This window comes from Rhinopithecus bieti, unplaced genomic scaffold (genome assembly GCF_001698545.2).
Source record: "Rhinopithecus bieti isolate Rb0 unplaced genomic scaffold, ASM169854v2 scaffold_20153, whole genome shotgun sequence".
Lineage (NCBI taxonomy): Eukaryota > Metazoa > Chordata > Mammalia > Primates > Cercopithecidae > Rhinopithecus > Rhinopithecus bieti.
In genome coordinates, this window is record NW_016809845.1 from 159,436 (window position 1) to 182,240 (window position 22,805).

The 22,805-nt window shown below is 42.2% G+C and overlaps 1 protein-coding gene across 2 annotated transcripts in view; it reads left to right on the forward strand.

Moving 5' to 3' along the window:
* LOC108541203 (glutamate receptor ionotropic, delta-1) overlaps positions 1-22,805 on the forward strand; it is a 138,485-nt gene that overhangs the window by 88,316 nt on the left and 27,364 nt on the right. For both annotated transcript variants that reach the window (XM_017890658.1, XM_017890659.1), the window contains exon 5: positions 3,843-4,038. In XM_017890658.1, coding sequence (XP_017746147.1) covers positions 3,843-4,038 — 196 coding nt within the window. The remainder of the gene's footprint in view (positions 1-3,842; positions 4,039-22,805) is intronic.

Consider the following 22,805-nt stretch of genomic DNA (forward strand, 5'->3'; position numbering starts at 1 on the left):
CTGATAAGCAGTCTACTAGAAGGGCTAGCATTTGTTAAACATTAACTGTGTACCAGGTATATGTCTGGGATCATTAATCTTCAAAAACCCTGTGAGTTGGGTATGAGTTTTGAAATCTAAGGCCTCAGAGATTAAATGACTTGCCCCAGTCCATGGTTCTCGAGCTTGCGTGCATCATTTGGAGGGTTGTGGAAACATAGACTGCTGAGCACCACCCTCAGAGTTTCTGACTCAGTATGTCTGGAGTGGGGCCCAAGGATTTACATTTCTCATAAGGCCCGAGGTGCTGACACTGCAGCTCTGAGGATCACACTTTGAGAGCTACTGGTCTATGTCAAACAGTGAAGGCATTCAGAGGGAGCATCCACACCCAGGACTGCCAAATTCCATCACCTATGTCTTTTTAGCTGATGTGAATTGCTCCCTGGTTTGTGTCCCGAATAAGCCACCTGTTTTCATTACCCAAATGCCTTCTCAGGTAATACCTTCTCTTCTAGGAACATTCTACCCTTTGGTTCTCCATCTGACTGCCTCTACCCGTTCTTTCTGACTCAGCTTAATGTTCCCACTTCTAGAAAGCATTTCTTTAGCTCCTACCTATGGGTTAGCTACTTTTCTGTGCTTCTGGGGTCCCCCATACAGACCTGTATTTTAATGTCTCTCATATTGTTTGGTCACTGTTGCTTTACTTCTCTGACCACTCACCCCTTGATGATGCCTGCCATGTATTCCTTGCTTGGTGTGCACTGTGCCTTACCTAGTAGACATTCAGGAACTGTTGGTGAAATAACTGGTTGAATGACATCAGCGAGTTGCATTGTACATGTGAGGTTAATAGAGACCACACCTGTGATGGGCATGTCTTCTTCATCTCTCTGTGGTAGAGGTACCTGGACACTTTGTAGCAGTTGTTGCTAAAGAGACTGACTTCAGAAAAGTTCTAAATTGAGTGTACTGCTAGCACAGCCTTCTCCAGGTGAAGCCTCCCTCACTTGCTTGAATGGGCGTCCTATCTGACTTCAGCATCTGTCTTCCGCTGACTGCCACTATTGGCTTGGCAGTCTGGATGCCTGGCTGTCCCCATTCTCCTTTATTCCTCCCTGTGTGTCCCCTCCAAAACTCTGTGCTGTGACAAGAGGATGACTTCCTCAGGGAGATGATGGCTTTCGTGGATGAACTGTTGGGTCCCTCTGTTTAACATCCCAGGTAGACTTCCATAAGTTTATTCACCCTGGAATAAGATGATAGTGCCCCCTGTGCTGGGCATTAGTGAGCCTGGAAACCTTTGTTGAAAGATCGAGTGCATGTCTGAGATGGGAGAGATTCCTCTGCACAAATTTGTGGCTATGAGAGGTGATGGATGAATGGAGGCTATGACCGTGGGTCTGAGCAGTAAGATTCAAAGAAGATGGGGGTGCCATTTTGGGGTTGGAACAGTGAGGTCTACTGGAACAGAAATGAACATGAAGCCATAAACATTTGGGCTGCCTGCTTCTTATCCAGAGATGTTTTCTGAGCCTCTGGACATGGGCACCTTCATGAATAATACCAAGAGGAGAGAGAAAATCTCCATTTCAAATGTGGGGATGAAACAGTTTGGAGATCCCTGGCAGTTACCCATTTGTTCCACACTCATGAAAACTGCAGCAATTCAGAGCAGCTCAGTATTTAGACTCAACTATGTAATTCATCCTGATGTTTCTCATTCATCAAAGCCTTGTGTTTGTTTGTATTACCGTGAGAAAAATTTTTTAAAATGTGGGAAAAAAAAGATCCTCCTCCTTTCATTACAGGCAGATTACGGCAGAGTTGCAACCTTTGGGGCCCTTCAGGCAAGGGAACATCTTGCTTCAATTAGATATAAATAATGAACAATAATTAGAAAGATTTCTTCATCGAATTTGTTATTTTATGTTTCCTTTCATCTGTAATGTATTGAAACGAATACTGAGCTCTGTTTCTGGGCCACATAGCAGGGATCTAAGGAGTGCTGTGGCATGTGTCTCTGAAGCAAGGGGAAGCATCCACAGCTGGGCCTTCTGTGTGCTGGCTGGGGAGGCTGCTGTCAGCATTGGTCCAGGGCCATGGATGCAAAAAAGGGGCTCCTTCAGCTCCAGTCCTCAATTCGTATAGTCCACTGGGGACCTGAATAATCACGGTAGTCAGGGACTGCTCTGAGAGCTGAACACAAATCCCATTTAATCCTCATAGCAATCCTCTGCCACAGGCTCTGCTTCTATCTCCATTATTAAAAGATTTGGAAACTGAGGCACAGATAAGTTAACTAACTTTTCTGGACCACAGTGTTGGTTGTGGAGGGCAGACAGGCAAGGTAGGTAATTGGACTCCAGAGCCCTTGCTTGTCTCTGCTCTGGCATGTGGCCCTCTGAAGTCCCGGTGAGCTCGTGCTGCCACAGAAGCCCACAAGGTGTGGAGAGGGCACAGGGAGGCTGGGATGGGGACAGCTCCCCAAGGAAAGAGGCAGCTGTTGGCTGCTGGATTTTCAACGGGCTTGTAGAGGTGTTGTTAGAGGAGGAAGATAAAGGGATTCCAGGCAGAGGGAGCAGTGTGGCCTGGTGCCACGGATGGGAAGTGTGTGGGATTTCTTATTTCAAGGTTGGCTACGGTGCTGTGTGCAGGTGGGGAGAACAGCCAGAAATGAGACCAGAAGATGGAGGGTTGTGTAGATCCAGTTGAGAAGACTGGCTCTTCCTGTGGAAACGGTGACTCAGAGAGAGGGAGGGATGATGGTGTGGGTTGATAAAGAGGAGAGACAGATTTCTAGAAGAGAAATAAGTAAAGAGTGATCAGGCTGGAACCTGGAGAGAGAGGCTAGCTCCCCACTGGGCTTTTTTTTATTTTGCAATTCTGTTTGGTACATGACATTTTCTCAACATGCTGAGCCAAGTACGCTCTTCTGAAGCAAGTGAAATCTTCATAGCGACTGGTTCTTCCTGCTGTGCCTATTCGTCCTTCCCCAGAGGAATCTCCTCCTCTGCCCCTAGCTCAGAAGTCTGCTCTTGGGCTGCCGATGGCTGTTGTTTCGTGAAATCCCGCCTCTGATGTGCACCTGGCTGGAGCCACCTGCCACTCCTGTAAGGAAAGCAAACCCAAGGCCTTCAGAAGTGCTTTGTTTTTTTCATTATCTTTTAAATAATTGTCAACATTTGAAAATCAGGAGAGATATAAAAATCCAATTTACTTTATTTTTTCAAAAACCAAATTGGTCAGGGAGGTCGTGGGGAGGGGAGCATTCAAAGTCAATAATTGGCTAGACCCCTAGCACAGCTGCAAGCTTTGGAGGGATGCCTCTTAATTTACCCTGAGTCAGTTGGTCTCTGAGTGCGTTTCTTCCCCATGCTGTCTCTGAATGTCACAGGCCAGCCATCATTATCGTCCATATTGCCAACATAGGCCTTTTTCCTGTGCAGCCTCTGCAGGCATCTGAGTTGGAGATCCGCAGCAAACAGCCTCCCATGTTGCCCTGACTCTTTGATACTATGATTCTCTGTCTATATGTCTGCTTCTATAGCTGAACTATAAGCTCCTTAAAGGCAAGAATCATGTCTTATTCATCCTTTTATCCCTCCAGTTCAGTAAAGAACCTGGTTTTAGGCGCCCAGTCATCTTATTGAATTAATCTACACTGAGAAAACATACCTGTAATTGAATGAGGCCCTCTCCGGGCTGAGGGACTCAAACTTTGGGGGATTGGGAATGAAGAATGTGGATAGTGGGCCATGCTGGGCTTGGACTTCAGAAGAGCCTTGCAGCCCATTTGTAACCTTGCAGTGTGCAGTGCACAGCATGTACTCATGCCTCGCTGTCTTTCTGCATTTCAGGACTTTCCAGGACTTGTCCAAACAAGTGGAGATGTCTTATGGCACCGTCCGGGATTCTGCTGTATATGAATACTTCCGAGCCAAGGGCACCAACCCCCTGGAGCAGGACAGCACGTTTGCCGAACTCTGGCGGACCATCAGCAAGAACGGAGGGGCTGACAACTGTGTATCCAGTCCTTCAGAAGGCATCAGGAAGGTAGGCAGGGAGCTGGCGCTTGGGCACGTGCACTGTGACAGGGCCACGGGGTGGTCATCCCCCAGGTGAGCGATACCTCCAGAGGCATCTGACTCTGAGCAGCCCTGTTACCTGCGGGGCAATCCATCACACACATTCTTTTTTTTCTTTTTTTGAGACGGAGTCTCGCTCTGTCGCCCAGGCTGGAGTGCAGTGGCTGGATCTCAGCTCACTGCAAGCTCCACCTCCCAGGTTTACGCCATTCTCCTGCCTCAGCCTCCCGAGTAGCTGGGACTACAGGCGCCAGCCACCTCGCCCGGCTAGTTTTTTGTATTTTTTAGTAGAGACGGGGTTTCACCGTGTTAGCCAGGATGGTCTCGATCTCCTGACCTTGTGGATATGATCTGCCCGTCTCGGCCTCCCAAAGTGCTGGGATTACAGGCTTGAGCCACCGTGCCCGGCCCATCACACACATTCTTTAGGTGGATGCCCCTTCTGGGCAGCAGAAGTAGAGCAGCTGCTCCTTAGAGACCTCCAAGTTTGCAGAGTGGTGCTGGCTGGGGAGAAGCAGGCAGATTAAGCCTGACCTTTGGCCCACCCTCCTCATGGGCTCATAGGAGGGTAGCACCGAGAGACCTGTCCACCCCAGGTGAGAACACTTGGCAAAAGCAGAAGCAGAGTACCAAGGAAGAGGTGCAGGAGTGAAGGGAGGGTGTTGGGGAGAGGGTGGCCCACTGTGGTTAGCCTGGGGGTCTGGTTGGGGAAGTCTGCACACAGGGAAAGGGTCAGCCAGGTGGGCTGGGCTCATCTCTGGGGCCGTACTGTGAGAAGAGGTGTGCCTCAGAGATGGGGATAAGGGCGGAGAGCCTGGGACAGAGCCTTACCAGGCAAAGCCTTGGGAGGACAGGTGGGAAGATACCAGTGCCAGAGGGAAGAAGGGAGGAGAAAGCCCATGATGCTCTTCAGCACTGTTAGATGTTGCTCATTTGTTTCAGTCAATTTCCCACAATGACTCGAATTCAGCATTATTATCCTCTTATACAGCTGAGGATTGGATGGTTCTGACTCATGACTCCTTGGGTTCCAAACTGGGGAATTGGCATTTATCCACTCATGTGCAGCTGTAGAGCCCTTGGAGGTCAATGAAGAAGAATGTGGTGGGATGAAGGCAGGTGTTATGATTTTGCTGCTGGTGGTGGGGTCCTCCTGTCCAGTGACCCCCACATGTGACGGCTACTGTCCTGAGGTCATTAGAGAATAGGACCAGAGATATGTGCAGCCACCTGGTCAGCACTGCTGCCTCTCTGAGCAGACCAACTGCCTCAGTGTCTCCTCCTATCCCTTCCCTCCCAGACCCATCCTGCCACCTCTGTGAAGTCTCCTCATGTATACCCTCACAGGCGCACTCACACCTTACCCCGCAACCAACACATACACTCATCCCTGTGCTGCCCCCCAGCCACTCCAGTGACATCTTGGCCTTCCTGCAGAGAGCGGTGGATGTCAGGACAGCCTGGGGCAAGCTGTGGGGCCACTAAGGCCCACTACCCTGCCCTTCATGGTCCTCAGCAATCTGCCAGCCCCTCCCTGATGTGCCCCAGAGGGGTCAAGGGAAAGAGGCCTGAGTCCCTCTTTGCTTTGGAAACACATGGGCATCAGACAGAGTGCAGCCTCTATCCCGTGACAGGCTGGGGCACCTAGCTGTGGTACCATGTGGAGTGAGGCCCACTGGGAAGACGGTTGTGCATAGGATGACTTGTATGCTTCCATGCTCAGGATGACTTTTCCTTGCCATTTAGCCACATTGAACAGCAGGATGTGTCTAGGCTCTGGAGCTTGACACATTTAGGTGTGAATTCCAGTTTTGTAAGTTACCAACATTGTGAAATGGAGAACACCATTCTCCCTGTCTGGGAACTCTTGGAGTTGAGAAAGACCTGGGCAACTTTCCATTTGGGGGTCTCCTTAGAGATTTAAATGATCTGACAATACATATCATGATAAATTTTGAATGTTTAGATTTAACAAAGTGATACTTTGACAATAATAATAGAATGCGGTGTAACTGTGCTATTCTCATGCTTACAAGATTTATTAAAACCTCATAGTTCTCACTTCACTGCAAAGGATGGTGCTCTAGCCTTAAGCTGCAGGGTCTTCTTTCATCCCTGACAGTGAATCTTTGTGGCTGTAGGTGACCTCATTTGAAGATAATGAACACAATGTTGATTTAAGGCCTTTTGTGCATGTGAGGCCTGGGCCAAATGGCCTTCGAGTTCCTTTTCCTGGCTTTCTTTGACTCTCAGAGAGAGCCAGTACTGTCATCCTCACAGGGTCTTATGAAGATTCATTGCATAATGCTAAAAAAAAAGCACTGCTTAGAAAAATAAAAAGATAGCTACTTTTGACTTTGTTAAAGTTCTGTTCATTACAAGTCACTTTAAATAAAATAAAAAGGCAAGTCACATACTGGGAGGGGATATTTACAATACATATAACCAATGCAAGATTACTATCAAGAATATATCAATAAGAAAAGCTCAAACAACTTAATAGGAAAATAGCAAGAGGCTTGCACAGGCCTGACACAGAAGAAGCAACACAAATGGCCAATAATCAAATGAAGAGATGTTCAAAATTATTAGTGATCTGTGAAATGCAAATCAAGACCATAAAGATTATATCATTTTACACCAATTAGTTTGGCACAAAATGAGAGGTGGTGAAGAAGACGTGGAGTAACAGTTGGTTAATTGCTGGTGAGGGTGTGCTCAGTACAATCGCTTTGGAGAAGAGCTTAGCATTCTCTTATAAAATGGAACACTTACATACCGTATGGCCCAGCAATTACACTCCAATGTATCGACCCAAAATAAATGTCCACATACACTTTTGGAGACAAGAAAGGCCACGGTAGCACTTCCTGTAGAACCAAAACCCTGGAAACCATCCAAATGACCACTAACAATATAAAGAAAGATGTTGGCTACAATGAAATGGATGAATCTTAGCAGGATGATATTGAGTAAAATAAACCATTAAAGACAATTTCATACAGGTCAACTAATAGAAGGTAACACAGAATATTATGCCCTCTTAAAAATGTATAAAATATACATATGCACATCCAAAGCAATGATAAAATACAAGATTCACCACAGTGGTTGCTACAGGTGGGAGAGCCAAAGCAGCAGGGAAGAGAGAAGGACATTATGGGTAAGGCAGGGTTGGTGTTAGGTTTAGATTAGCAGGAGATTTTACAAAATTAGTTAATGAGTTAATTCAAAAAGACAGCCATTCCAGGAGAAATGTACGGGTATCCTGAAGCAAAAGTTGTCATTGATCTCATTCTGCTCACCTCCCTACTCTTCCAAATGCAAGTCCACACCAAGCAAGGCAATGCTGGACTCCTCACAAGTACCCACCCCTTCCCTCTTTGCAGGTGACATGTGCCTGCTTATGCTTCAGAAAGGCCAACAAACACCATCGAGCCCTCTGGATGGTGATAAATCTGGAGATGAGTCATTAGAGAAACACATCATCATTATTCTAGCTACCCCTTGTCCATTGGTGACACTTAGGAAACCACTCACCCTCTGGTGATATTTAGAGTCTTACTCACGAATACAACAATGTTAAAAAATCAGTAGCAAAGGATGCAAACAAAGGATTTTTTATCAATGCCTATCACTTCATGGTATAGAATTTAATCTTTTTTAGTACATAGGATGGATTGTTTTCATGATGCCTTCATTTTATGAACCCCAAGCTGGCTTTGAGATCACAAATCTCTCTCTTGCATTTGGATCTCTAAGAAAAAGAAACCGACTGCCAGCACTAGACAAATGTTAGGGGTTTTATAACTAGTGTCATAAAAGTGAGTTTATAGTATTGTCAGACAATGAAGTGTGCTGCTTTTTTTTTTACTGGAAGAAAAGCTCAGATTTACTCTCAAATCCTCCTTCTTCATGTGCCTGTTTGGATGACTACTGGACTTAAATGCTTGTCTGAAATTTGTCCTCTTCCCTACTTCTATGGAGTGGCCCCTCTGCCCCCTGCCCCCAGACTATGGCTTCAGTAAGCTTGTGAATCCCTGAGCCCAGAGCAGACCAGTCTGGAGATGGCTGTGCCCTAAGTGAGGATGACAACTTGAATCCAGAAACTGCAGGACAAATCCAACAAGTAGGGAATTATGGGCCTAGTATTCAGGGAGGAATAGCCTCTCCAAATCCCAAACAGAGTCTGCTGCCATGCAATGTGGGAAGCCTGGCAAAGGTGAGGAGTTGCCCACCGAGGGGCTTCTTCTGGAAGCTTCTTTAGCAATTGACAGACAATCACACTTCTAATTTTCAGTTGCTCTTTGGTGACTCAGCTCCATTTTCAGGAAGTGTTTGGTAGCAGAGCAATGTCTAATTACTGCAAAAGTCAAGGAAGTTGGTACAGAGGGTGACCCTGGAGAGCTGCTGTTATTTTCTCCTTGGGAGTGCTAAGGCTTTTAATGACATGAAACCAATTTAGATGGGGAATTGTTTACAGTGATCACTTGTCCACGATATCAGAACTGGAGAAGGGTTATGTCATGGTTGGCTCACCTCTGGGACCCACTCCTTCATGCCAACACACACCATTGAGCCTCTGGAGGGTAATAAACCTGGGGATGAGTCATTAGAGAAACACTTCCTTATTGTTCTAACTACTCCTTGTCTATTGGCGGCACTTAGGAAATCACTAACCCTCTGGAGATAGAGTCTTATTCATGAATACAACAACGTTAAAAAATCAGTAGCAAAAGATGCAAATAAAGGATTTACCATGCCAGTGGCCAGTAAGATAAGGACAAGTGAGAACTTGTCAGACTTTGATGAGGCAAATATGAAAGAATTTGGGACAGGAGGGAATTTTTATTTATGAAGAGACTACAACACACCATTTTCACAACAAACCTGCCTGGCACCCAGTAAGTCTCAATGAATACAGAATTGTCCCTGAATGAGTCATCTGTTTGCTGTCTGACTGAGCAGAGGCAGATAAATTGGAGACAAGGTTCCTGTCATCAGTTAGCAGGTTACCCTCTTTAGATTTCATGGTGGAAGGGACAAGAGAAATAGCTCCAGGGTTCCTGTCAGGCTTGTCTCTTGATAACCTTCTGTAGGGAATAAGATTTTCCTGGTCCTGAAAGATGTGTCACAAAGAGAGAGGAGAGAGGCTGCTTCCATTTCTGTCAGCCACATGCACCTATCAGGCCTAAGGAAAGACTAGACCAAGGATTGGCAAACTCTGACTCCTGCTCAAGTCTGACCTACAGCTTGTTTTATAAAGGTTTATTGGAAAACAGCCCAACTCATTTATTTACAAGTTATTTATGGCTGCTTTCCTGCTATTTCAGCAGAGTTGAATAGTTATGATAAAGATATATGGCCCACAAAGCCTAAAATATCTATTATCTGTTCCTTTATAGAAAAAGTTTGAGGACTCCTGGTCTAGACAGGGGCAACCCAGGGACATTGCCTCTAGCTGTGCATCATCTCATAGCACACAGTTACCATTAATAGGCAGCATATCCTCTAACTCTGTATGATGGAATAGTGCACAGGCATCTCTACTAAGAAGCTCCTGCTGCAGCTCTGCACCATTTAACAGCTCATAGGTGCCTCTAGTAGTGCATCATCCAGCTCTGTACCATCTTGTAGCATTTGGGCTCTGCCCCTTTTTGTCCTCTAGGTCTGTCTCTGATGGCCTAGAAACTTCTCCCTCACTGCACTGAGACCCAGCTTTACTGCTGGTCTGGCCTGGTCTCCCTCTGAAATCTGTTGAGCAATCTCTACATCCCAGGCACTGGGCCAGATCATTTACATACATTCATACTTTCATCTGAAACCGACTACTTGATTATTATCTCCAAGATGTAGAAACTGGACCTGAGCCTCAGAGAAACTAAGTGACTTGCCTAAGGTTCACACAGATGTGAGTAATTAGTGGCATGGTCACCAAAACCTCATTCTACTCGTGCCTCTTCCCATGGGGTGGTAATCTCGTCTTTTCTACATCTCATTGTGTTTCCACCCCGTTGTGTATACTTTGCTTGTGCTTTTATTTCCTTCCCTCTCTGACACCAAAGTAGGAAGATATATGCCCAGCTCCCATGTTTGGCAGCCATACTGCTCCTTCCATGTGTCATGGCAAAGGTTATTGAAGTCTGTGACTTTATCTTTTGATTTTCAAACTATTAAAATATCCATTACAGAAACTTGGAGATGCAGAATTGAGCTGGCAAATGGTTCAAATTTATATGATAATAACTTCATCACGTGAAGTCAGATTTTAATATTGCTGATGGGATTTTTTTTTTCTTTAGCTTGATCAACTTCATCAAGCAACATCCAGCATAACCCAATTTCTGCTCAGTGCCAGGGCTGACCTGGACCACCAATTGATTAAGCCTTTCCATAAATCAAACCTAATATTTAATAACACTGTCAAATAGAATATAGCGCTAATAGTTTAAATGTCAGTCTTCACAGCTCATTGAGCCCTTTGAATAAATAGACGAGTAGCTTGTTTCAGACCCTGTGGCTGGAGATAGTATTTTTCAGAGGGAAGGAGTTTTTTAGGTCAGCATTTGGTGGTAACAAAAGGTGGTGTTTTCCTCTCAGTAAATATAGCTGAAGTCACAAAGTGTGAATGCAAATGTAGGAAGAAAATGGGCCCACAAATCTTATTTCCACCCCTGATCTAATGCTTGTCCTTGCACTAGATTGCATGTGGGCATCACCTCTTAGCACCAACATTTGCTCCCTTCCTCTTCCTTTCTGCTCTGTAACAGGGTTGCTCTCCTTGCACACAATCTCTGCTTAGTGTCAGGGACTACATCTGTGGCAGAGAAGCTGATTCCTAGAAGGATGGCAGTCTTCCACAGTAGGATCAGGAACTTTGGCACCCAGATAACCCTCCATTTGGAAAGGGCAAGGTAAGAAAGGTGACCTCATGTGTGGCAGCTCCTGGTTCCATGGCATGCTGGAAATTCCTACTGAGGAGTAGGGCGAGGCTTATATGGGTGGGCACTTCTTTGCACTTTGGGGATGCTAGATTCAAAGATCAAGAGAATTTGACCAAGATGATGGAAGTGGATGTAGACTAGATAGCTACCTGTGTGGTGCAAAGCAAAAATACTGCTCTCTACAACAGCAAGAGCCCTTGTAGCCATGATCCAAGAAATTCTGTTATTTCACTGCTTCCAAGTGAGTATGGATTGGGGATTTTGTAAGCCTCTTTCCCTCTCAGACACTCACATTGGTGAATCATTCATGTCTATATCTTTTGTACCTGCTCAAAAGACCCTATATCTATTTTGCAACTTGGATGGTATCTTCTCTTTATTCATTCATTTATGAACTTATCCATTCAAGAAATGTAGTTTGAGTAGCATCTTCCTTTTAGGAGTTAGAAAATGTGTGTTTAAATTTTATGTTCAACCTAGTCTGTGGCATTGAACAAGTATATTCACCTTGCTGTACTATCTGTGATACTTGAGGAAGGTCTGTCCAGATTAGTTGCAAGTGTACCAATGTATAGGGTCTAAAGCATCCAATGTGGATTGTAGCACAAGGTATACATTCAGCAGGTGTCAGCAAACTATCTTAGCAACTGCTGTATGTTAGAAAGGGTATTTATTTGTTTGTTTGTTTATTTTCTGAGATGGAGTTTTGCTCTTGTTGCCCAGGCTGGAGTGCAATGGTACAATATCAGCTCGCAACCTCCATCTCCCCAGGTTCAAGCGATTCTCCTGCCTCAGCCTCCTGAGTAGCACCATGCCCAGCTGATTTTTGTATTTTTAGTAGAGAAGAGGTTTCTCCATTTTGGCCAGGCTGGTCTCAAACTCCTGACCTCAGGTGATCCACCTGCCTCAGCCTCCCAAAGTGCTGGGATTACAGACGTGAGCCACCGCACCCAGCCACGAAAAAGATTTTTTAAAAAGGGCAATAGCACTTAGTCTTTTATGAGGTGCAATTAAAATACACATATAGTATCTATTTCATGAGTTTAGACAATTTATGCAATTCTGTAATAATCACCCGAAACAAGATACCTGTTTCCATCACCTGCAAAAATTTTCTTTTGTCACTTTCTAGACACTTCTCCTCATCCCCAGAGAAAACCACTTACAGATTTCTAGCACCACACATTAAATTTACCTGCTCTTGTAGTTCATATAAATGGAATTATACCGAATATATGTATTTGTGTTTCCTTCTTTCACCCAACAAAACGTCTATGAGATTTACCCATGGAGTTGTGCATATCAGTACTTCTTTTGTGTGTGTGTGTGAATGATATTCTATTGTATGAATAGACCTTGATTTGCTTATTTATTCTCCAATTAACATACATTGTAGTTGTTGCCAATTCAGGGCTACCATAAATATGACAATATGAACAATACTATACAAGTACTTTGTTGAGACATGTCTCCGTTTTTCTTTGCTAAATTTGAAAGGGTGAAATTCCTAGGTCATTATGAAACTACCTCCTATGTGCTTATGCTACTTTACATCACCTCTGGTAATATAATCCTTACATACTTGTAAGTCCCAGTTGCTGAATGTCCTATCCTGCATTAGTGTTGCCAGTATTTTTGGTTGCAGCCAATTTAGTGGGTATGAACATAAATCTGATTATTATTTTAATTTGCTTCTCTTTGGGGACTAGTGATGCTGGGCATGTTTTCATGTGCTTGTTGGCCATTCATGTATCTTCTTTCATAAAATGTGTGCTTTTTTTGTTAATATTTATTTGGTTTTCCATCTTCTCATTGCTGATTTATATTCATTAATTTATATATTCTGAATAGAAGTCCTTGATCAAATATAAGTACTACAAATATAATTCTTAGTCTGTAACTTGCCTATTCATTTTATTCTATTGACCTATTACCATTATTAAGATAATTTGCATTTAATCAATTGACTACATGCCTTGATTGACAGTCAACTGGCCATGTATGTGTTGGTCTATTTCTGGACTCTATTCTGTTCCATTGATCCATATAACTACTCTTATGCAATACAAAAATATCTTGATTATTGAAGTTTTAAAATAATTCCTTAAATCAGGTATTGTAAGTCCTTCAACTTCATTCTTCTTTTACAAGATTGGGCAATTTCAGATTCTTTACATTTCCACTTGAATTTTAGAATCATTTTGTCAATTTCTTCAAAAATGCCTGTTGAGATTTTGATCGTTATTACATTTAATATAAGGATCATTTCAGGGAAGACTTACATTTTTATAATACTGAATCTTCTAATCTATAAGCATGGTTTTCTGTTCAAAATACCAATTTCCGTCTTCAATGATTTTCACTGTTGTTTTATATTTTATTGATTTCAACTTTTTTGCGCATAAAATATTTTCTTCTATTTTACTTTGGTTATAATTTTATCTTACCTCTTCTAGCTTCTTAACGTTAAAACCTACATCATTACTTTTACACTTGTTTTCTTTCCTAATATAAGTATCAGAGCTATGAACTTCCCTCTAAACACTGTTTTAACCCCACCCTGTGAATTTTTATATGTTGTATATTCATTATCACCTAATTCAAAATATGAAGTCTCAGACTTAATCTTTTTGTTAAGGAATCAAGTTCTAGAGGACAGCAAACGGCTGCAATTGATTTAATGTGGGAAAGAATATGGATGTCCAGAGCGGGGATACTTAGTGAAGTTAGAAGAAGCTTTCCAAGATAGACATGTTAGGAACACATATTTTATCATCTCTAACCCTCAACTCCTTTTCTGATTTGAAGTTAAAAGTGTGAGAATGTGAGAGCAAACTGGCAAGCAAGAAATAAAAGGTACAGGAAGATAAAGGAAATTAGAGAGGCAGGAAAAAACAGTTGAACTCCATGTGAACAAAACCCACATTTATTTCTACTAAATGTGTAGCTTTAGTAGTAGTTTATTTCTACTAAATGTGTAGCTTCCTTGTAGGAGAATGAGAGCAGTGGTCTTTTCACTGCTTCACAGTTACTGTCTTCAGTATCCCTCCCATGGTCTTGGGCTTCAGCTTCCTGAATTCTGTAGACCGTAGCCAATTAAAATGTGCCTAAGCCTTTTTCACATGCTTTGACTCTGCAGTCCACCCAACGGCAGATCCACTCAAATATCCCCCAATCCATATCAACTTTTAAAATAATAAGCAGTTTTGAGAGGAAATCTTTAGGTTATACATTTATGATTTACATGTAATAAGTCCCCATTAAGAAAAGTTTAAGAGATTTCCTTTTTTTCACCACCTAAATGCAGTTCCAGGAATCCTCTTGTGTATTTCTGTCTAGCCTTTTTAGAATTTCTACAAACATGGCATATAATTATAATGCTATAATAATATTTTATCCTGCATTTTCTGACAATGTGGGAAAACTTTATAAAATTGTTTAGTGACTAATTAGTATTTTATCAAATAGATGTAAATGGATGTAAAAATTTTATTTAAACATTCCCTTCTTGATTGCCATTTGGGTCATTTCCAGTTGTTTACAGTTATAAATAACATTGTAATGAACATCTTTATGCCTAATGTTTTTCAGTTACTACATTTATTTCTGTAGGTCTAATTCTCAAAAGTAGAATTATGATGCCAAAAAGGATATAAACATTTAAAGCCCTTGATGAAATATTATTGAATATTCCCAAAAGCAGAGCTTCGAATGAATTACATTATTAGTTTTGGGATCTAAAGAATATTTATTTGTCAGTGGATTTTTTTCATCAAATCCTTGTGATTTATCTTAAGATTTTAAAATAAATTAGTATTTTCTACTTTCTCATATCTTTCATTGTGATTTTTTGTTTATCTTTCTGTTTATATTTGTACATAGTTATTTGTGTATGCATGTATTTTTGCTTTATTTTGATTTATAATTCTGGGGACAGAGTGGAACAGCAATCATTTTCTTTATTTTTTTTTTTACTGGACGTTGCCATTATAAATTGTGGCTAATTGGGGAAACTGAATAAGATCATGTTTAGAGGTCTATGGTTGTTCAATAATCAGAAGTGATGGACATGTAAATTTCTTCCTTAAATATAGATTTCTGCAGTGATTTACTCTGTGAAGTATTTTGTATTTTATCCATTTATTCATTCATTTGTTCATCAACTCATTTACTAGTGCTGAACTCAGTTAATATGTAAAAGTTGACGTGACACTTTTCCTCCTAAAACTGAGTTAGAAGAGAAGACAAAAACGGACTTGGGACAGTATATTATTTCAAAAGTAAAATATTTTTGTATCCTTTCTTATTTTACCCTGGGTCTCCCTTTCCTCCGTTGGGGCCTTATGTCAATGTTTGGACAATCAGGAGATTAATTTAATCACAACAGCTACCATGAGAGAAACCTGGTCTGGACCAGGTGTGAGGTTAAGTTTCACCTGTGCATCAGGTCAACTGTGCTTCAGCACAACCAGTTCATTAATGAGGAAACTGAAGTTCCAAGAGGGCAAGGGACTTGCTGACAATCAAGCTTGAGTCAGTATTGAACTCTTCTCACTCCAGCACCCTTGTCGTTACCCTGTGACACTCCACAGAAATGGAAGAAACCCGTGATCAGAATGAAGCTTCAGCTCCCACAAACTGCTTGGAGCACCAGTCTCCTTCTCTGCTTGCCAGGCTGGTTCCTGGTTATCCCTCAGGCAGTAACAGAAGCATTAATGTCTCCTGAGCATTCCCTGGTCTTTCCCTTTCCCCTTACCACACAGTTCATCCCAGAGTGCAGCCTCACCAGATGCCATCCAACCCTCAGTGCCCTGCTCTGTCACAGCCCTGCTAGACTTGAGGCTTTTCTACAGTGAGGCCTGCCTCTTATTTATTTGTCTGTCCTAAGGGCTGGCCGAGGACAGAGGTGGGCATAGGGATAAAGCGCTTACTCAAAGTCTCCTACCCTTTCAAAAATCAAAGTAAATGTTCAATGAGTAAGAAATGAGAGTGGGAAGAAATGCATTCATATGCATCTTTCTTAAACATGAATGAGCAGCAAAATTGCTGGGGTCCACTTGCAGTAAGGGCAAGGAAGGGGCAGGGAAGGGCAGGGGGTCCTCTGCCCTGGGCCTGGGTGGCAGAGTCAGTCTTACTGGAGCCCATTGCCGCACAATTGACTAAGTTGGCCCCTTTATAACTCCTTGCCGTTTAATTCTGTTTGGTGATGACTGGTTTGGGATAATACAGTCCAAAGATCAAGGAAAACCCCCACTGCGCCTCCCTTATTAAATTATTCTGCTTTGGGTTTTGAGCATTGCCAAGCAAATCTTGTTATGAATTCTGCAATTACTTTCTTTTACAATTTTTATAATTTGATAGAGTAAGCTCTGGAATCAAACCAGTATCCATGCCATCATGCTAACCTTGATTAGTTTCAAACTTCTTATTAGAGGAAGTGGGAGGATATTGACTTCTCTTAAATCTGATTTTTTTTTTTTTTTTTTTCAGATTTTCTCTACCCTGTAATTTGCTTTGTACCCAGGTCTGATACGCTTCACCTTAGTGCTGGCTATAAATGTGGGCTGATTCCATTCTGCTTGTTCCATTGAATATTATTGCTTTGGGTTTTATGACTTAAGTTTTTACATTTTGAACTGAATTGTTTTGTTGTTTGATTACATTAAAATCAAGAAGACATTTCTGATGAAAATAATTTGGATTTGTTATGTCAGCCAGATTGTTGGCAATTTTGTGTAGCTTATTTTATTTCCACTTTATTGGCATAATGTTTATTCAGGAGCAAAAGGAAGAAAAGTGAAGAAAAATAACATTTACACAGAAATTGACGTGTGGCATTGTGCTTATGCACTTTATCTTCACCATTGAGGATCTTTTGAGGCGTGTTTCCATTTTGCAAATAAGGAATGCAAAACTCAAAAAAACTAAATTATTTTCCCAAAAATTAGCTGTCTCTTTCTACCATTTTGTGTCTTTTGTTATTACTACTATTATTATCATTGTCATCATTATCTTGTCATCATCCATAAGATAAAACATATTTGGGTAGAAGTAGTGGTTTCCACTGGGATGGGGTGCTCCAATAAACAGCTGATAGGTCTCTTCACTCTACAACATGAGGATATTAAGATTTGCTCTGGGTCCTATATTTTGAAATTGTAGTCTCTGTGTGTGTGTGTGTGTGTGTATGTGTGTGTGTGTGTGTGTGTGTGTGTAAGAGAGAGAGAGAGAGAGAGAAAGAGAGAGGGAGAGAGAGAGAGGTGCCCCCATCAGGACTGTGCAGGAGTTCCCCCACTACCCCTATAAAGCCCCTCTATTGGTAAACTTTATTTATTTACTTATTTTGAGATGGAGTTTCGCTCTTGTTGCCCAGGCTAGAGTGCAATGAGCAATCTCGGCTCACCGCAACCTCCGCCTCCTGGGTTCAAGCAATTCTCCTGCCTCAGCCTCCCGAGTAGCGGGGATTACCGGCATGTGCCACCACACCTGGCTAATTTTGTATTTTTAGTAGAGACGGGGTTTCTCCATGTTGGTCAGGCTGATCTCGAACTCCAGACCTCAGGTCATCCACCCACCTCAGCCTCCCAAAGTGCTGGGATTACAGATGTGAGGCACTGCAGCCAGCCCTCTACCAGTAAACTTTTATGGTTCTTTTGACTTTACAAAGCTGTAAATTCCGACAGGTAGAGCCCACAGCTTATTCAGCTGTGAGGAATGAGAGTCCATTTTTATCTTTTTGGTCAGAATGTGACCTCTTTTATAGCTCCTCAAAGTGCTCCAAGGCTGTTGTGTGAGCTCTGACATTTTAGCAAAGGCCATAAAGGAATACTTAGCCACATATGGAGTTAGAGGATGAGGCTCTTCCACATAAGCCTCTGGAGACGGTCTCCCAGCACATGAAGGGATGTTCGTTAATATTAATTGGGATAGCATGCAATTTTGCTGCTTCTCTCTCCTCACAGCACAGTTCGTGTTGCCAGTTCCCAGCAACCCTTTATGGCTAAAGAGACTTTAAGAAGAAGCTGCTTCAGACAGCAAAGCCACCTTGGCCTGGGGGTATAGTTTCATGGGTCTCACTTAAACTTTATTTCAGTGAAGTCAAGTGCTCAGTTAAAGGCAACATAGCATAGTGAATAGAGAATCGGATTTGGATCTGAAAGAACTGGATTTGGCTCTTGCATCCATCTTTTACTAGCTGTGAGATCTTGGGCAAATTAATGGGCTCCTGAATAATAAGAATAATAATACCAGGTCTTATCAGAGCTATTGTGAAGATTAGAAGTGATGTGAAAGAGCCAGGCATGGTGGCTCGCGCCTGTAATCTCAGTACTTTGGGAGGCTGAGGCGGGAGGATCTCTTGAGGTCAGGAGTTCAAGACCAGCCTGGACAACATGGTGAAACCCCATCTCTACTAAAAATGCAAAAATTAATACACCATGGAATACTCTACAGTCATAAAAGGAACAAGATCATGTCCTTTTCAAGGACATGGATGAAGCTGGAAGCCATTATCCTCAGCAAACTAACATAAGAACAGAAAACAAAACACTGCATGTTCTCACTCATAAGTGGGAGCTGAACAATGAGAACACATGGACACAGGGAAGGGAACAACACACACTGGGGCCTGTTGGGGGGTGGAGGGATAGTATCAGAATAAATAATTAATGCATGTGAGGCTTAATACCTAGGTGATGGGTTGATAGGTGCAGCAAACCACCATGGCACATGTTTACCTATGTAGCACATGTGCACATCTTGCACGTGTAACCCACACCTCAAATAAAATAAAACTTTTTTTTTTAAATACCAAAATTAGCCCGGCGTGGTGGCACATGTCTGTAGCCCCAGCTACTCAGGAGGCTGAGGCATGAGAACCGCTTGTTCCCAGGAGGCGGAGGTTGCAGTGAGCCTGGGCAACAGAGCAAGACTCCATTTCAAAACAACAAAAAATAACATTAAAAGTATATTTTAAGAGCGTGGTTCTCAAAGGGTGGGCCTCGTTCCAACACTGCCAGCATCATGTGGGACCTTGTTAGAAATGTACCTTCTTGGACTCTACTCCAGAGCTAATGAATTAGAAGCTGGGCAACAGGGAGGTTGGCAATCTGCGTTTTAACATGTCCTCCAGGTGATCCTCACGGCTTCCGAGTTTGAGAACGTTTGCTTGAACAAATGGTGCTTATTGTCATGATTGTTGTTTTATTAGTATTTTATTTATTCTTGAATTTTAGAAACTGAGGCCAAGGGTGCCCATTAATGCTGTCCGTGAAGCCTCTGGAAGAGACTTCAGGGTGGAAAAGGGTGGAGGGCAGCCAGGAGGGGCAAACAGGATGTGCCCCACTCAGCAGCTCAGTCAAGCCAAGACCAAGGCTCCTGGCTTCCCAGATTCTGCTTGCCATACCTTCATCTTTTATTCAATCACTTTACACATATTTACTTAGCACCAACTCTATGCCAGATATCATGCTAGGGGAGCAAACAGGACATACATGGTCAAGCTTACATTCTTCCTTGTGTGTGTGCGTGTGTGTGTGGGTGTGCATATGTGTGTACCTGGCACACAGGTACTATCTGCACAGTCCTGTTCCTGTACTTTATGGGCTATTTGACCACATGTATGTTTGTCGTCTGTGTACCCTGAATTCATGTATTCTTAAGTTGTTTAAATTTCCTGGGATGGCATTCTTCATTCTGTATTCTTTTCCTTTTGTAATCTATTTTGTATCTGGGTACACAGATTTACTCTTTCTTTTAGGTCATTCTTAATTTTTCCCATGGAATAACTCAGATTAAATTATTGTTTATCATGGTCTTTGGACAATTTAAAATTTTGACAAATCATTGAAAAATCAATGTGTCCCTTTGCCCTACTGACGAGGTTGTTTATAGTCCCTAGTTTTGCTGATAGCGTACAACTTCAGAATTTGATAAAAGAGGCATTGATTTTCCAACTTAGGACCTTTCTTTTTCCTTTGTACCAAACCAGCTTCTTTTTTCTTGAAAATATAAGAAACCTTATTTTACTAGGACAATTTTTGGCTCACTAAATAAAACTATTCCTCCCCAAAGTGCTGGAGGTCCCAAAAGGGAATGCTGCCATAATGTCTCCAAAGGGTCAGATGCTGGAGGCAGATGTCATTAACAAAAACTTGACAAGAATCTGGCAGCAGAAGAGGGGAGAAAACCAGCATGAGGACAGAGTCAGTTGCTCAGGGGGCTCAATGTGGCTCTTTGGGGCTACTGATACTGAACTTTTGATGTGACAGAGAGGAAGATAATTTGCAGTCAAGGAGATCTGAGGAGAAATTGAAGCTCTGCCAATAGCTAATTCTGTGGCCTTGGGTACAGTTCTTTTTGAGCCTCAATTTCCTTGAGTGGAAAGCGTACACAATTTGGACTGCGGAAGTTTATCCTGAACTTTCTAAGAAATTCAGGGAATGGAATTGATGGTAAGGGAAGAGAATAGCTGGTAAAGCATAAAGTAGAGTTATTTTCAGGAAGATGTTCAGTGTGACTTTCCTTTAAAATGTGGTTTTAGTAGCTTTGGTCTCTCAACTCTATGGTTTCCCCTCTTCCATTCAGTACTCCAATTCAACACCCTGGAGCTTTAATACTATCTCCCTTTCTAAACCTATGTTCAAGAGAAGATCAGAAATTATTTGACCCAGAGGTCTAAATCATTACATCTCGACTTTAGCATGCATCAGGATCACTTGTAAAGGTTATTAAAACATAGCATTTTGGACCTTGTTCAAAGAGTCTCTTATTTAGTGGGTCTTGGGATGGGACCTGATAATTTACATTTCTTATAAGTTCTTCAGTGAGCTGATGCTGCTTGGCCAGAAAACACACTTTGAGAACCACTAGTCTATATCATAGACTTTGAGAATGCCAGTTCTGGAGAAGACCTGAAGGACCATCTGTGCCACTCTTCCATTTTTATAAATTGATATGAAATCAGTAATTGGGCCAAGACTGTGATCTAGCCTAGTCTAACAATTTTTCTAATTTACTATGCTGATGGTTGAGGACAATTTCAAGTGTTATTTATTCTAAGGCAATTGCATTATCAGGATCCAAACTTTCAGCTATAAGATAATGCAGGTAATGATTGTCATGATCATAAGAATAGCGTGTTATTGTTTGTGTTTCTTCAATGCACCAGGCACTTTCCACACTGTCTTTTCCTGTGACAAGTGTGTGAGGTGGGCATGCTATTCCTGTCTTCTAGGTGAGGGCATTCAGCTCAGAGGGCTCAGATAGCTGGCCAAGGATGCTAAAGAAAGACCTGGTCTGCCTGTCTCCAAATCCTTGTTCTCGCCAACATACCATGCTGTGCTCTCTATGACCTGGAATTGAAAATTCTATAAACGAAGTTAAAAATCAAAGGGCAGATAACATAAGAGAAAAGGCATTTCTGTTATTGTTGCTGTTGTTCAGTTGTTTGAGTTTCTTACAAATTCTGGCTATCTGTCCCTCCATTAAAAAGTGGGCAAAGGACATGAATAGACATTTTTCAAACAAAGACATACCAATGGCCAACAAGCATAGGAAAAAAGTGCACAACATCACTAGTCATCAGATAAATGCAAATTAGACCAACAGTGAGATATCACTTACACCAGTCAGAATGGCTGTTATTAAAATGACAAAAAATAACAAATGTTAGTGAGGATGCAGAGAAAAGGGAATGCTTCTACAGTGTTGGTGGGAATGTAAATTACTAAAACTTCTGTGGAAAACAATATGTAGATTTCCCAAAAAACTAAACATAGAACTACCCAGCAATCTCACTACTGGGTATCTATTCAAAGAAAATTATTATATCAAAAAGATAACTGCAGTTATATGTTTATAGCATCTCTGTTCACAATATCTAAGATATGAAATCAATCTGTTGATTGGATAAAGAAAACGTGATATATGTATGTATATTTATGCAAAGGAATATTATTCAGCCATTCAAAAGAATAAAATAATGTCTTTTGCAGTATCATGGATGGAACTGGAGGTCAGTATCTTAAGTGAAATAGTTCAGAAACAGAAAATCAAATGCCACATGTTCTCACTTATAAGTGGGAGCTAAATCATGTGTACACCTGGACATCGAGTGTGGAATAACAGACATTAGAGACTTGGAAAGGTGGGAGGGTGGGATGGGGGTAAGGGATGAGAAATTACATAAGGGTACAATGTAGGCTATTTGGGTGATGGTTACAGTAAAATCCCAGACTTCACTACTATGCAATATATCCATGTAACAAAACTGCCCTTGTACCCTTTAAAGTTATACAAATTTTCTAACAAAGAAAAGAAACTCATGGAAAAAAAGGGATTGGTGGCCTTTTTGAGATGCAAAATTACTGTCATTCTCTCTATCCACTGCTGTCCTCCTCACTATTGACTATGTTACTCTAGGAAACAGGAATACCAGGATGAGATAGGCAATCATTTGCAGAAATCCTGGCACCTGGACATCAGGAGCCATGTCCTACTGCTGTAGCCTGGCAACACCTCCATCTTCTCAGTTCTCCTGACCAGGTCATGGGTGGCCTCTCTGGGCCTTTCATGACAAAGCTAAGGGCTGCCCTAGTGTCTGTGCTCTACATGCCACACAAGCCAGAGGCCTTCCTGCTGCCAGATGGCCTTGCTCCTCTTTGGTTGTGTCATCTCATTGTCCAGTCCCATCCTGTTCACTCTGGGTTGCAGCCAGGACCCAAATTGACTTTGTGCCCTGTGGACCCTCAGGAAAGCAGCTTTTTCAGTAATTGTGGAGAGTTCATCTGCA